General features: G+C 40.6%; 1 protein-coding gene across 1 annotated transcript in view; it reads right to left on the bottom strand.

Moving 5' to 3' along the window:
- The window catches only part of LAMB4 (laminin subunit beta 4), a 103,345-nt gene that overhangs the window by 28,649 nt on the left and 59,186 nt on the right, over positions 1–15,510 (bottom strand). Inside the window, 4 exon segments of the mRNA XM_087820864.1 lie at positions 205–579; positions 11,582–11,678; positions 13,843–14,063; positions 14,878–15,099. Of these exon segments, the coding sequence (XP_087676990.1) occupies positions 205–579; positions 11,582–11,678; positions 13,843–14,063; positions 14,878–15,099 (915 nt within the window).

Raw genomic sequence — 15,510 nt, 5'->3', positions numbered from 1 at the left:
CGGGTTGTACACTTTAAACTAATATAATGTTGTATGTCAACTTTAATTAAAAAATAAAAATTATTTTAAAAAATAAACTGGATAATTATCCTTTCTGTAATGTCAACATACATGTAAGTACATTTCTAAACTGAAGGCTGTTAAAGCTCAGTAGAAATTAAGATAAATCAGGAACTTTACTATCCATTGCTTGAGCACAAATCTTACCAGAGTCATGATAATCCTTGACTTTTAAGAATTCCCCAGATGAGAAAACAGGATGTTTTAAAATCCTTTCTATTTCAGACATGTTCTCTCTGAGGCCTTTGAAGTCAGTCTTACAGACAGGCAGGGTCTCTCTTTTATCTTCCATGTTAGCAGCCAGACTAATTAACCCTTGCACTGCTCTGGAGAGGAAAGAAATGGTGTGGTCCCATTGATCAAAGCATGAGTGACACCGAAGACAAGCAGGGAATTCCTTGCCATGACCCCGTGTGCAGCGATCACATCGCTGGTCGCTGACACCTTCCTGGCAGTGACACATGCCAGTGTCCCCATCACAGATGGGCTTCTGGGTACCTTCCCTGTTGCAGTCACATGCTAAAAGGGAAGCGAGAAGGAGCAGAGATGTCATCACCTCGTCTTTTGCTTATCACTAGCTCAAGAATAAAGACCTCCCCTCTCTCCTGAGAATCTCCCCAACTCCACTTTCTATGGTGAACATTGATAACCAGTATAGCTTCAGAGATCTGTACAATGGTCATTAAAATACAGCATTCTTCTTTTCACTCCACTAACAAATCAGTTTATGGCTTCTATATGGAAATAATTAGGTGTTTTTTTACTGTGAGAGTATTTGTTTGTGGGTTCTTTACCTATTTCAATGAGGAACATGGATCTAATGGCTGACAGCACACTATTGACCACTGCTAGTTCCCACAAGGGTGACTCAGGCATGTCAAAGACTCTCTAAGAATTCCCATGACCACACATTTTCTCAGTAAAACCTGGGCTGGGTGTGCTGACCCATGCCATCTTCAATTACATAAGATAGAACTATCCCATTCTCAAAAGAAAAAAAAAGGGCAGGGGGTGGGGGAGATCACTCCTTGGTATTTACCTAAGGGAGTTGAAAATTTATGTCCACACAAAAATCTGCACACAAATGATTATAGCAACTTTATTCATAATTGCCCAAACTTGAAAGTAACCAAGATTTCCTTTAGTAGGTGAGTGAATAAATAAACTATGGTACAATTATACAATAAAAATATTATCCCGTGTTAAAAACAAATGAACTTCGAGCCATGAAAAGATGTGGAGGAAATTTAAATGCTAAGTGAAATAAACCAATTTGAAAAGACTACATACTGTATGATTCCAACTATAGGACATTCTGGAAAAGGCAAAACTATTGAGACAATAAAAAGATTTGTGGCCCAGCCTGGCATGGCTCAGCGGTTGAACATTGGCCTAGGATCCAGGTGATCAGGGTTCGATTCCTGGTCAGGGCACATGCCCGGGTTGTGGGCTGCAGCTGATCAATCACTCTCTCATCATTGATGTTTCTATCTCTCTCTCTCCCTCTCCCTTCCTCTCTCTGAAATCAATAAAGATATATTTAAAAAAAAAAAAAGAAGAAGAAGAAAAAAAAGATTTGTGGTTGTCAGGGCTGGGTAGGGAGGATTAGGCAGAATAGGCAGAGCACAGAGGATTTTTAGGGCAGTGGAAATATTCTGTATGCTTCTATAACAATGGATACATGTCATTGTACATTTGTCCAAACCCATAGAATGGACAATGCCAAGAGTGGACAATACTGAAAATTATGGGCTGCGGTGATCACAATGCTTCAGTGTAGGTTCATCAATTGTAACAAATGTACCACTCTCTTGGGGATTTTGATCATGGGGTGGGATGTACATCTATGGGGACAAGAGTTATATGGAAAATCTCTGTACCTTCCTCTCAACTTTGTTGTGAACTTAAATTGCTCTAAAAAGTCTTTTAAAAAGGGAGAAAATTAAATTTATTTTTTCTTAATAAAAAAAATACACTTATGCTACATGCACTTTAATTAAGTAGGGTTTTTGTTAAGCCTAAGAATGGAGGATGGGAGAGCTACTGAAGTTACTTTAATTTCCAAAAGGCCAGGGAATCGCTAGCCTATGTAATTGGACTAACTGCAAGGAACAAGCAATTTAAAAATGCATTTGAGAAGGGAAGATGGCAGCCCTGTGAGAAGCGGCAGAGCTCCCCCACTCCCAGCCACGGACTTGATTTACTCCTAAAATCATACTTAGCCATCTTGGAAAAACCAAAGAAACATACCTGAGTGAAAGCAGTGTGAGTGGAGAGCACTGAAGAAACATCACGGAGTCTGGTAAGAGAGGAGGGAATAGGAAGGAGGAGACCCCCTAAAGCCTGTGTTGGGCTCTGAGCCTGGAGGCTTGGAGGCTGCAAAACTCCCTCCCCTCGGGAGTACGGACCGGCCTCCAAAAGGGGGATTTCACACCACAAGCAACGAGAGGGGAAGGAGCACCCCGTGCACAGAGCAGAGGGACCCAGGGAAGCGGTGAGTCCCGGAGGGAATGGCACCTTCCTAGAAAACAAAACCTCTGATGGCGGATGGCACCTTCCTAGCGAAACAAAGCTTCTAGTGGTGGCTGCTACAGGTGTCTAATGCTCAGGGTGCCGACTATAGGGAAGGCTGTCCCAAGGTCTGTGGCACCCAAATAAATGGTAAGGGACCAGAGGACTTTACTGAGCAGCCGCACACGGGGACCCTCTGCCTCCCTGTGGGGCATTGTGTTGAGCCCCAGAAAGCACTGAATCTGCGTGGTGCAGGGGAGGGGAGGAGCCCTCCTGCCCTTAGCTCCTGGTGCGGAGAGGCTGGGATCTGTGACCAGCCCTGAGGGGCGCCGTGGTGGCCAGTGAAGTCGCCCCAGCTTTGCTGAGACCAGTGGTGCAGGGAGCTGCATGGAGCTGACTTTGGGTCCCCTCCCACTGGGTGCCTTGGAGTGAGGGCAGCGGGACATTGCAAGGTGGACTTTCTGCCTGGGTGTTACTTTGTGCTTTTGTGAGTTTGATCACAGAATTGTCTCCCACCTTCCCAGTGTGCACTGTGAGGACAGACCAGAGGCACTGGGCTTGGGGTCTGCACCATAGACGGCCTGAGGGGCGGGCCTGGTGTGACCAGCCAACCAGAGCTGAGCAGGGAGGGGCAGAGCCTGCCTGCCTCTCCTGCAGCCCCAGAGCACTGCCCCCAACAGGAAAGGGGCAGGTCCAGCTCACTGAAGCCCCAGACACCCCACAGGGCACAGTCCTGAGGGGAAGGGAGCTCACAGGAAGACATTACAAGAATAAGACTCTCAGGGACTAATGTTTGGGAACTGGAGGAAAAGCTGAAAACCCCTGCTGGGGGCTGGGCAGGTAAAGGGCTCACTAGAATGTTTTTTTAATCAAACCCACTGAGCCCAGGCTGCTGAAACAACACATACAGGCTGAAATCAATCTGAAGCTGCAGCAGGCTGAAATCAATCTGAAGCTGCAGCAGGACAGAGCATGGGGAACTAGAATCAGAGGACAAGGTAGGGACTGAGGAGCTGGCAGTGGAGCAGAGACTAACTCCCACACAGGGAGCTCCTGACAGCAAAACCTCTAAGGGGAGTGATACCCTGAGCTACAGTAGCCACCCTGCACCCTAAAGACTCTACAGAAGACTCTGGAGTAAGACCAGGCAACTACAAGTTTACAAAATAATTGACAAGAGGAGTTGGTCCACAAAGAGCCTCAGATCAACTATCTACCTAAGGACACAAGAGCCAAACCTAGTCAGCTCCTCACATTGGGTGATACCAAAGTATCTCCCAGGAGAACTGAAATCAGCATACAAAACAGTGACCCTAAGACAACATAAGTTGCCCAGAAGAAGCTTACCTGATTGACTATCTTTTTTTCTTCTTTTGTTTTGTTTTTATTTTTTTGATTGTTTTTTGTTTGTGTGTTTATTTGTTTTTTCTTTTTTTTCCTTAGGAAGTAGAGAAAGGGGGGAAAACTTGTTTTTTCTTCTTTTTTAAATTTTATAATAATTAAAAAAAATGTTTTTTTAAAAACATTTTTTAACTAAATTTTTTTTCTACTTTTTATAAAAGAATTTTGTCTTGCTTAGCTTGTTTTTAGTTTAGTTTTGGTTATTTGCTTTGTTTTGTTTTATCCTTGCTTCTACTATCAAGACTTTCTTGATATCCCTGCTTAACAACTCATTATACAAAGTTTACTGCTTTCCTCTATAGTTTCTACCAAATCTCTTACTGGACTCCCTGCGTGCCTGGGCTATATCTCTCTCTCTCCTCTCGATCCATTGGCATAACTTTTTTTTTCTTTTTCTTTATTTTTTTTCTACTTTTCTTTCATTCTTTTGTTATCCTCCCTTCTGTCTTCCTGACTTTTTGTTTGATTGTTAGTTTCTCTTATTCTCTTTATTGTACTTTTGTTTTCTCATTTTCAACTATTATCCTATTCCTATTCTCTCCCTTAATTTTTTGCTGGCCCTTCTTTCAGAATCTTTTCTCTGCTTCTGTTATCTCCCAGTAGCTTCTCTATTTTTTACATTTTAGTTTATTATTATTTTCTAAATTTTCACCAGTATTAACAATAATATACATCTCTCTCTCTAAGCATTACTTTTCTTTCTCTCTTTTCTTTAAGCATTGTTTTTGGTGTGTGTATTCTCCCTTCACTCTCCCAGTTCTATTTTCATGTGGGTTATTTTCATTGCGACTGTCAAGATATTTTGTAAGATACCTCTTCTTTCCTGGAAGTTTAGTTGTGTATTGTCCTGCCTTGCCAGCACCAGTACAACAGCTTACATGACGAGGTTGGAGCTGAGACACAGTTAGCCAACCTGAGAGGAGGATCCTCCCAAGGACTGATCAACTACAATCTAGACCCAACCACAACAGGAAAACATAAAGAAACCACAAAGGGAAACCCAAAAGAGGGACATGCCTAGAGCAAAGAGCTCAGATGTAAAAGGAAAACACACCTCTGGGCTCCAGTGGACCCGCAAGACAAAACCCCATCCCACAAGACTGGGAGAAAGCAAATATATCTAATATATAGATACAAACACTAAGACCTACCAAAATGGGGAGACAAAGAAACAACCCCCAAATTAAAGAAAAGGAAACATCGCCAGAAAAGGACTCTGATGAGATGGAGTTAAGCAAGTTATCAGAAACGGAGTTCACAGTATTGAAGATGAAGATGTTCAAGGAACTTAAGAGGAAACTAGATGATAAGATCAAGAACCCTAGTGAAAATAAGAAAAAATAGACACCATAAACAAAACTCAGAGATAAAGAATGCTGTATCTGATATCAAGAATGCACTGGAAGGAATTAAAAGCAGGCTCAATGAAGTAGAGGACAGAATAAGTGACTTAGAAGACAAGGTAGAAAAAATCAATCAGAGCACCAAAAAGAAAAAACACTTAAAAAGCATGAGGACAGTCTAAGGGAGGTTTGGGACGACATGAAGCAACACAACACCAGCATTATAGGAGTTCCAGAGGGGGAGGAAAGAGAACAAGGGATAGAGAACTTGGTGGAGGAAATAATGATAGAAAACGTCCCTAAGCTGGAGAAGAAGAAAGCCACACAAGTTCAGGAAGCACAAAGGGTTCCAAAAAGAGGGACCCAGAGAGACCCACTCCAGGACACATCATAATTAAATGGCAAATATCAAGGACAAAAAGAAAATATTAAGGGCTACAAGAAAGAGACAAGCAGTGACCTACAAGGGAACCCCATAAGGCTGACAGCTGATTTCTCAACAGAAACTCTTCAGGCCAGAAGGGAGTGGCATGACGTTCTCCAAGTAATGAAAAGCAAGAACATGCAACCAAGATTGCTTTATCCAGCAAGGCTATCATTTAAAATTGAAGGTGAAATTAAGAGCTTCCCAGAGAAAAAAAGGCTAAAGAAGTTCAGTACCACTAAACCAGCATTGCAAGAAATGTTAAAAGGACTGCTCTCAGAAAAAGAAAGAATAGTGAGAGAAAGGTACATCAGCATAAAGGGGAAAAATGACATTAAATAAGTTGATATCAATAGTAACCTTAAATGTAAATGGAATAAATGGTCCAATCAAAAGACATAGAGTAGCTGAATAGATAAGAAAGCAGGACCCAAATATTTGCTGCTTACAAGAGACCCACCTGAGAGAAAAAACTCACACAGGCTAAAAGTGAAGGGATGGAGTAAAATATTCCATGCAAATGGAAAGGAAAAGAAAGCTGAAGTAGCAATTCTTACTTCTGACAAAACAGACTTCAAAATAAAGACCATAACAAGAGACAAAGATGGTCACTACATATTACTAAAGGGATCAATCCAACAGGAGGAAATAACCCTTATGAACATTTATGTACCCAATACAGGAGCACCTATATATATAAAAAATTTCTAGGGGAGTTTAAGGGGCAGACTGACAGCAACACATTCATAGTGGGGGACTTTAACACCCCATGGCCAACACTGGACAGATCATCAAGGCGAAAAATCAACAGGGAAACACAGACCTTAAATAAATCACTAGACCTATTAGATTTAATTGACATTTACAGAACATTTTGCCCCAAAGCAGCAGAATACACATTCTTCCCAAGTGCACATGGAACATTCTCAAAAATAGACCACATGTTATGGCACAAGGCAAGTCTCTACAAATATAAGAGGACTGAAATCATATCAAGCATCTTCTTGGATCACAATGCCATGAAACTAGAAATCAACCACTATAAAAAAACTCAAAAATATTCAAACACATGGAGGCTAAATAGCATGCTATTAAACAATGAATGGGTTGTTAATGAGATCAAGTAAGAAATCAAACACTTCATGGAAAAAAATGAAAATGAGCAGACAACAACCCAAAATCTGTGGGACACAGGGAAAGCAGTCCTGAGAGGAAAATTCATAGCATTACAGGCCTATCTCAAGAAACAAGAAAAAGATCTAATGAACCATCTAACACAACAACTAAAAGAACTAGAATGAGAACAGCAAGAAAAGCCTCCAGGAAGTACAAGGAAGGAAATAATAAAACTCAGAGCAGAAATTAATGACATAGAGACTAAAAAAAACAATAAAAAAAATCAGTGAAACCAAGAGCTGGTTCTTTGAAAAGGTAAATAAGATTGATGCACCTTTAGCCAGACTCCCTAAGAAACAAAGAGAGTGGACCCAAATAAATAAAATCAGAAATGAGAGAGGCGATATAACAACTGACCCAACAAAAATACAGTGTGTTAGAAAATACTATGAGCAACTATATGCCAACAAACTGGACAACATGGGGGAAAATGGACAAATTCCTAGAAGCATACAACCTTCCAAAGCTGAATCAAGAAGAGGCAGAACACCTGAATAGGCCAATAACAACTAATGAAATTGAAGCATTAATAAAAAAACTCCAGGCAAACAAAAGTTCTGGACCAGACGAATTTACAGGTGAGTTTTTCCAAACATTCAAAGAAGAATTAACACCTATTCTATTCAAACTGTTCCAGAAAGTTCAAGAGGAGGGAAAACTCCCAAACTCTTTTTATGAAGCCAGCATCATCCTAATCCCAAAACCAGATAAAGATATTACAAAGAAAGAAAATCCCTGATGAACATAGATGCTAAAACCCTCACTAAAATACTAGCAAACTGGATCCAGCAATACATTAAAAAGATCATACATCAGGACCAAGTGGGATTTATCCCAGGGATGCAAGGCTGGTACAACATTTGCAAATCAATAAATGTGATACATCACATAAACAAAATGAAGGACAAAAATCATATGATCATATCAATAGATGCAGAAAAAGCATTTGACAAAATCCAGCACCCATTGCTGATAAAAACTCTCAGCAAAGTGGGAATAGAGAGATCATACCTCAACATAATAAAGGCCATATATGATAGACCTACAGCCAACATCATACTCAATGGGCAAAAACTAAAACCATTTCCATTAAAAACCGGAACAAGACAGGGATGTCCACTTTCACCACTCTTATTCAACATAGTATGGAAGTCCTCGCCATAGCCATCAGACAGAAAGAAAACAAAAAGTATTCAAATTGGAAAGGAGGAAGTAAAACTGTCATTATTTTCAGATGACATGATACTGTACATAGAAAACCCTAAAGACTCCATCAGAGTACTAGTAGACTTGCCAAACGAATTTGGCAAAGTAGCTGGATACAAAGTCAACATCCAGAAATCAATGGCATTCTTATACACCAACAATGAACTTTCAGAGAGAGAAGCTAAAAAAGCAATACCATTTACCATGGCAACTAAAAAAGTAAGATACCTAGGAATAAAGTTAACCAAGGATGTAAAAGACCTGTACTTGGAAAATTACATGACACTGAAAAAAGAAATAGAGGAAGATTTAAACAAGTGGAAGAAGATACCATGCTCATGGATTGGAAGAATTAATATCATTAAAATGTCCGTACTACCCAAAGCAATATATAAATTTAATGCAATTCCCATTAAAATACCAACAGCATAGTTCACAGATCTAGAACAAACATTTCGAAAATTTATATGGAACCAAAAAAGACCCCGAATAGCTGCAGCCATCTTGAGAAAAAAGAACAGAGTGGGAAGGATCACATTACCGGATTTCAAACTGTATTACAAGGCCATTGTAATCAAAACACCCTGGTACTGGTACAACAACAGGTGTATATATATCAATGGAACAGAACAGAGACCCCAGAAATAGACCCATGCCATTATGGGTTAATATTTGACAAAGGAGGCAAGAGTATCCAATGGAGTAAAGACAGTCTCTTCAATAAATGCTGCTGGGAAAATTGGACAGATACATGCAAAAGAATGAAACTAGACCACCAACTTTCACCATACACAAAAATAAACTCAAAGTGGATAAAAGACTTAAATGTAAGTCACGAAACCATAAAAATCCTGGAAGAAAACATAGGCAGTAAAGTCACAGACATCCCACGTAGTGGACTTTTCAAAGATAGATCTCCTAGGGCAAGAGAAACAAAAGAAAAATAAACATATGGGACTACATCAAATTAAATAGCTCTGTACAGCAAAAGAAAACAGCCTCAACATACAAAGGAACCCCACGGTCTGAGAAAACATATTTGCCAAGGGTGTATCTGATACGGGGCTAATTTCTGAAGTGTACAAAGAACTCATAGCACTCAGCAAGAGAAAGACAAACAACCCAATTAATAAATGGGCAAAGGACTTGAATAGACACTTCTCCAAAGAGGACATACAGATGGCCAAGAGACACAGGAGAAAATGCTCAATGTTGCTAATCATTAGAGAGATGCAGCTTAAAACCACAATGAGGTATCACATCACACTTGTCAGAATGGCTCCCATCAACAAATTAACAAATGGCAAGTGCTGGCAAGGATGTGGAGAAAGGGGAACCCTAGTACACTGCTGGTGGGAATGCAGACTGGTGCAGCCACTATGGAAAACAGTATGGAGGTTCCTCAGAAAATTAAAAATGGAGCTGCCTTTTGACCCAGTGATTCCACTCCTAGGAATGTATTCTAAGAATCCTGAAACACTAATCAGAAAGAATATATGGGCTCCTATGTTCATAGCAGCACAGTTTACAAAAACTAAGGTCTGGAAACAGCCCAGGTGCCCATCAGTAGATGAGTGGGTAAAAAAGCTGTAGGACATTTACACCATAGAATACTATGCAGCTGTAAAGAAGAATAATCTTGTACCCTTTGGGACATTATGGATGGACCTGAAGAAAATTATGCTAAGTGAAATAAGCCAGGCTGAGAAACACAAACATCACATAATCTCGCTTATACGTGGAATCTAAAGAACTTAATGAACTGATGAACAGAATAGATTCAATGACATAGATGCATAGATGAGACTGATGAATGTCAGAGGGATGGAGGAGGGCGGGTGGGTGGAGGGGGAGAGAGTAACCAAAGAATTTATATGCATAAATGCTCAACCCAAGGACATGGGCAATGGTGGGGAGATGGACTGGGGATGGGGATGGGAAGGTGTGAAAAGGTCATTGGGGAGAAAAAACGACATCTCTAATATTTTAAACAAAAATAAAATTGAAAAACATTAAAAAAATTACAGAATTTACCCCCCAAAAAGTGCATTTGACTGCTTGAATAAAAATAATGCGAATTACAAATAAAACCTGATTAACATATTAGGCTTCTCAACTAGAAATCTGTCGGGCATGTTTGCTTAGGTCCAGAGGCCTGAGCATGAACCACTTGGGGGCGGGACTGTCACCTCACCAGCTGGAAGTCAAGGTTCCTCTTTGCTAAACCCTCTTCTCCTGGAGTTTTAGTGGGGTCTGTAGCCTGAGTTGACCATTTGCAAAGTTTTCTCTATAAAAGATAAAAGCATTTTTATAAAATGAGATTATTAAAATATTAGAGGGACACAAGGAAAGAAGCTCTGTAAGACAGATTTTCCAAGAATCCAAATTCCTCCCTGGTTTTTAAAGAAGCAATTTCACTTAGAAAACTGCGTGGGACTGTGGAAAACCATTCACAATATGTATTTGACAAGGAAATGAAGGCATTTTTTTTCGCCTTTTTTTTTTTTTTTTTTTGCCACAAAAAACACATTTATGAAAGAATGGAAAGGCAGAAAGAGTTACAATGTAAGTAGAGGTACCCACAATGATAAGCCCATCAAGTCTGCTATTTCTTTGGATTGACTTCTTTTGGAAGTTGACTTTAAATAGAGATGCAAAAATCCTTTCTCCTAGACCTAAACCAGGTATTAAATCTGTACTGTTCAGTATGGTAGCTGCTAACCACATGTGACTATTTAGATTTAAACAAATTAAATAAAATAAACCATTTTTTTTTTCTCATTTACACCAGCCACACTGCAAATGCTCAACAGCTACATGTGGCTAGTGGCTCCTGCACTGGACAGTGCAGATGTAGACCATTTCCATCTCTGCAGAAAGTTCTATTGGAGAGCGTATCTCTAAATCCTATCAGTGTTAAGACATGGCATGAAAGGCACTAGAACACAAACTCCCTGAGGTTAGAGGCTTTGTGTTATATGTTCATTACCTAGAGTACTCAGTAGGCACACTATGAATGTTTTAAAAGAAATAAATAAATGAATATGTGATAGACCCACAGTTATGAGAGAGCCACATTGAAGAAGCCTCTGCTGGCTTCTGTGAGCCATCTCCCAGCCTTGTACCTAATCCAGAGTAGCAGTTTTTGTCGACATGCTTCCAAATAGCAGAAAATTGGCTATAAGTCATGCCTCACAGGTCTGTTCCATTTTAATGACTTTGAGGAATGTTAATATAGGCTACAAGTTTGAATATAGGCTAACATTTAATATAGCCTAAAGTTTTAGTACAGGAGAAAAATTCTTTTTTATAGGGTTACAAAAATATTATTTTCAAAACTGAAATTAAAATTTGGGAGCTTTCTATAAAATAAAAGAGTTTGAAATTCAGTTGGTTCATAGCATGCTTGTGGTAGGACCAGCTTGACTGAACTCATGTTTTTAGAAATACCAATACTTACGAATGCATCGCCCCAGTGGATCAGCATAATAATTTTCCTGGCACTCACTGCAGTGTTTCCCATCATAGCCTAATTTACACGGACACTGGCCTGTAACCTGGGAGAACATTCATGGGTGAGGAATTGACAAGCTTTCTGATCTAAAAAAAATAATGCATTTTAATACAAAACAGTTTTTCCTCCAGTGATTTAGAACATACAGCTGTGCAAAGTCAGAGGAAGGATGATTCCCACGGCCAGCAACCACCCCCAACAATCCTGAGAATCCCAAGGATAGGGGAGTTAATGTGTTTTGGCTTAGGGCTCCTGAATATACCGCCTGCTTCCAGCTGTTCAAGGGCGGGTGGCCCCAAACTGGGAAACATACAGAGATGTAAATGAAAACAAAACACATAATGGGAAACGGGCCACATTATTTTCCTCTTCAGTTATGGGAGTTCTCCCAAAACACAGAGAGGCTAAAGACCTGGACTACCATTCATCAATTAATTTGGCAAATAATGTTTCCATGATGGAATGTCTGATGGCGTTTCTCCCAATTGGGCCAGTGCTTTGCTCAACAAAACATTATTTTGCACTTGAGGTTTAATCATCTAATGACAGTTATTTAACTGTGTTTTTGGGACAGGGTTGAACTTTTTTGTACCCTCCCAACTGGATTCTTGACTAGCTTTTTTAAAAACTGAGGAGGTTACACAATTAACAAGAGAAAAAGATAGAAGCAAATCACTATTATAGTGGTCCTAGGTTATACTTGACCAAATCTGCTTAAACAACTCTACCAGTATGCTTCCAGTGAATAAATAGCTTGATTCAAAAATCAACTGCATCTACTACATCGCTACTCATCTTTGGAGTAACCAGTAGCTTCTGTTCAAATATAGAGAGTTATAGGGCTCTTGCTCCTCCTGAGGGCTGTCATATTGCTGGTTGTCCTTGATTGTTGGGTAGTGCTTTATTACACTGATGCAGAATCTGTTCCTTGTAGCTTGTTTCCATCGTTCTGAGGCCTGACTTGTGTGTTGCACAAAACAGGCAGCCTCCCCTTTCCTCTTACAGTCCTCTTCCAAACTATAGTAATTCTCAGCTTGTGTTTGCTCCTCTTCTTCAAGATGACCCCCCCTAATTTCTTCAAGCCTTCATCACAGGATAGCATAGCTCTATCCACTATCCTGGTTGTCTCTTTTGGACACATATTAGTTTGTGAATATAATGTTTAAAATGTGGCACTCAGAATGACAGCAGTGCTCATGGAGCCATCTGGCTAGTACAGAGGACAATGGGACAACAACTGCCCTGAACCTGGGTATGGCCCTCCCCCTACTCCAGCCTGAATGGGAATCACCTCCTTGACAGCCCATCCACACAGCTGCCTCACTTGAAGCACAAAATGAAAAGCCTCAGATGTTTTTCACTTGAGCTGGTGCCAAGTTATTACTCCCACCCTGTATTTATGCAAATTTTTAAAACACAATTGCAAAACTTGACTTGTATCCTGGTAACATCTCATCTTGTTTCCAGACAACAAGACAGCCTATTAGGATATCTTGTCTCTTGCTCTGTCTTTATCACATTAGCTTACAACTTTGCAATATCCACAAATCTGATAAGCCTGTTTCTCCAATCCCATCTTACACTGTTGAAAATATTGGACGGCACATTTGGATCTCTGTAAAAATACACTGGGGACCACCTACTGGCTGAGATGGTGACATTTATTATAGTTGTTTAAACAGCTGAGAATCTAAATGTCCACATGTCTCCCTTGCACTCCAATGAAAGTGTTTTCTAATAGTAAAGAGCAGCCTTCCCCTCGGAATTCCCTATGGGCCAGACAATACCAAGTCTTCTTGTCATAAGGAGCTCTTTGGTTAAACTAGTCCCATCTGATTTTCAGCTTCACAGACTTCCCTCAGTCTGCATGATTAAACTGTGCTCTCTGTTGAGTGCTGCTACAAATATGCTTCCCAAAAGGTCTAAGAAGGATGCCAGAGAATGATGTCATGAACATTAGGAGTTCCTCATGAATTAGAAAGCCAAGCAGTCATGTGGCTATCTACCAATTTATTCCATGATTGGTGGATGCAGGAGTGAAGAATGAAGGGGAACATATGAAACAGGCATGGTCATCTGGTGCCCAGATCTTGGTTTCTAATACCATTCTCCAAAAAAGGGAAACAACACTCCTTGAAGAAATGGCTGATTCTAGAAAAGGGGCAGGAAATAGACAAGATGAGCTTAGTAACTTTAAAGTACCTTGCCTGGTCACAGTGGCTACCATGAGAGTTCTGGGGGTCACAGTCACATAGCTGACATCCTCTGTTGGGGACCAGGTTCCAATATCCATCAGCACAATGGTCACAGGTCCGCCCTGTGATGTTGGGCAGACAAGGGCATGTGCCAGCGTTCGGGTCACAGATGCAAGCTCCCGGACCAGGGGAACACTCAGTGGTATTCACACCGGAAAGATGACAGGAGCATCCTGAGATAACAGAAGGTAAATTCAGTAATAACACTGGCTTTCAACAACCCATGCAAACAGCTTTTTAGACCTGGATATATCATTTCTCCAAAGGGTTCAACACCTTACAATAGTACAGAATTTATCAGAGAATTAAATAGGTTGAACCCATTCAACTCTTGTTGATCTCCCAAAACATCAGTCTCATGTGGTTGTGCTGACTACATTCAAAGAGCTCACAATTAGAAAGACTGCGAGTCTCACTTTTTCCCCCATGCCATTCACCAAAGTTCCATTTATGAAAAGATCTGAAAACAAATGGTTTACTAGATTGACTTGAGTGAACTGAAATAGTTAAGATATCTCCTAAAAAAGAGTGGTTTATTTTTCCTCTTTCTTTATCCTAGAATTAAACCTATGTCTTCTTCTACATCAATAATTCTTGTATTTATTAAAGTCACTTGATGAGCTTGTCACAACACAGATTCCTGGGCCTCCCAGAGATTCAATTCAGTGGGTCTGAAGTACAGCCCAGGAATCTACATCTTAACACCTCATCCCTATCCCCAGATGACTGGCACAGTGCACCTTGGACCATACTCTGAGGAACAATGCTCAAAATCTACTAGGGCAACAGTCAGAAAAAGCAAACTAATAATACCAGTGAGTATGTTATAACTGCACCCATTTCTTCTGATGAGTTCTATGCCCTGGCCCATCACCCACTGGGCACTGCCACTCCTGGCCTAACTGAAATGAGCAGGGAAGAGCTGCCACAACACTTATGAGCTGCAACTCTGCTGCCACATTACTCTTGGGAGCCTTGCAGACTTACTTTTGCAGGTTTGATTGAAGGCTGATCCAAAGTGACCAGGTTTGCAAAGCTGGCAGTTGGGCCCCTGAGTGTTGTACAGACATTTAAGGCACTCCCCTGTTACTTGGCTGCAGAACTCTGAATCAGTAACATCAATGTTGTTGTAGGCACATGGTCAGCAAGGTGCTCCAGAAATTCTTGGATTTCCATAGAAACCAGCAGAGCATTCTTCACATTGCTTACCTGAAAGATGGAGAGAGGAAAAGGGAATGAGATGAGAGGGGTGTGTGTATGTGTGTGTGTGTTGGGAGAGGGTGGGTGGAGATTGGTATAAACAGAGACTAATTGGGCTCCTCTAGGGATAATGAGAGGTCTCACTTTGAGGATGAATAAGGAAAAGTGTTCTGATTTAAAACAAAACATTCATTTTAATTTATTATTCATTCAGAGGGTAAAATGACTATTCAGAGCTAAAAAGTACTTGGTGAATAATAGATTCTAGTCTTTCTTAAAAACCTAGAGTCGTGGGCATAGCACCCCTGGATCCTTATAGAACCAGGGTCACTTGAGTGTACCCCAGGACCCAAAGCTTATTTCAGCCCTTCTCCTCCCCAGGCCCAATGCTCATGGGGTCCTAGAGGTAAAACAGCAGCA

This window comes from Miniopterus natalensis, chromosome 10 (genome assembly GCF_054644295.1).
Source record: "Miniopterus natalensis isolate mMinNat1 chromosome 10, mMinNat1.hap1, whole genome shotgun sequence".
Taxonomy (NCBI): Eukaryota; Metazoa; Chordata; class Mammalia; order Chiroptera; family Miniopteridae; genus Miniopterus; species Miniopterus natalensis.
Note: the sequence above shows the minus strand (reverse complement) of the source record. Positions and strands in the feature narration are given on the sequence as shown.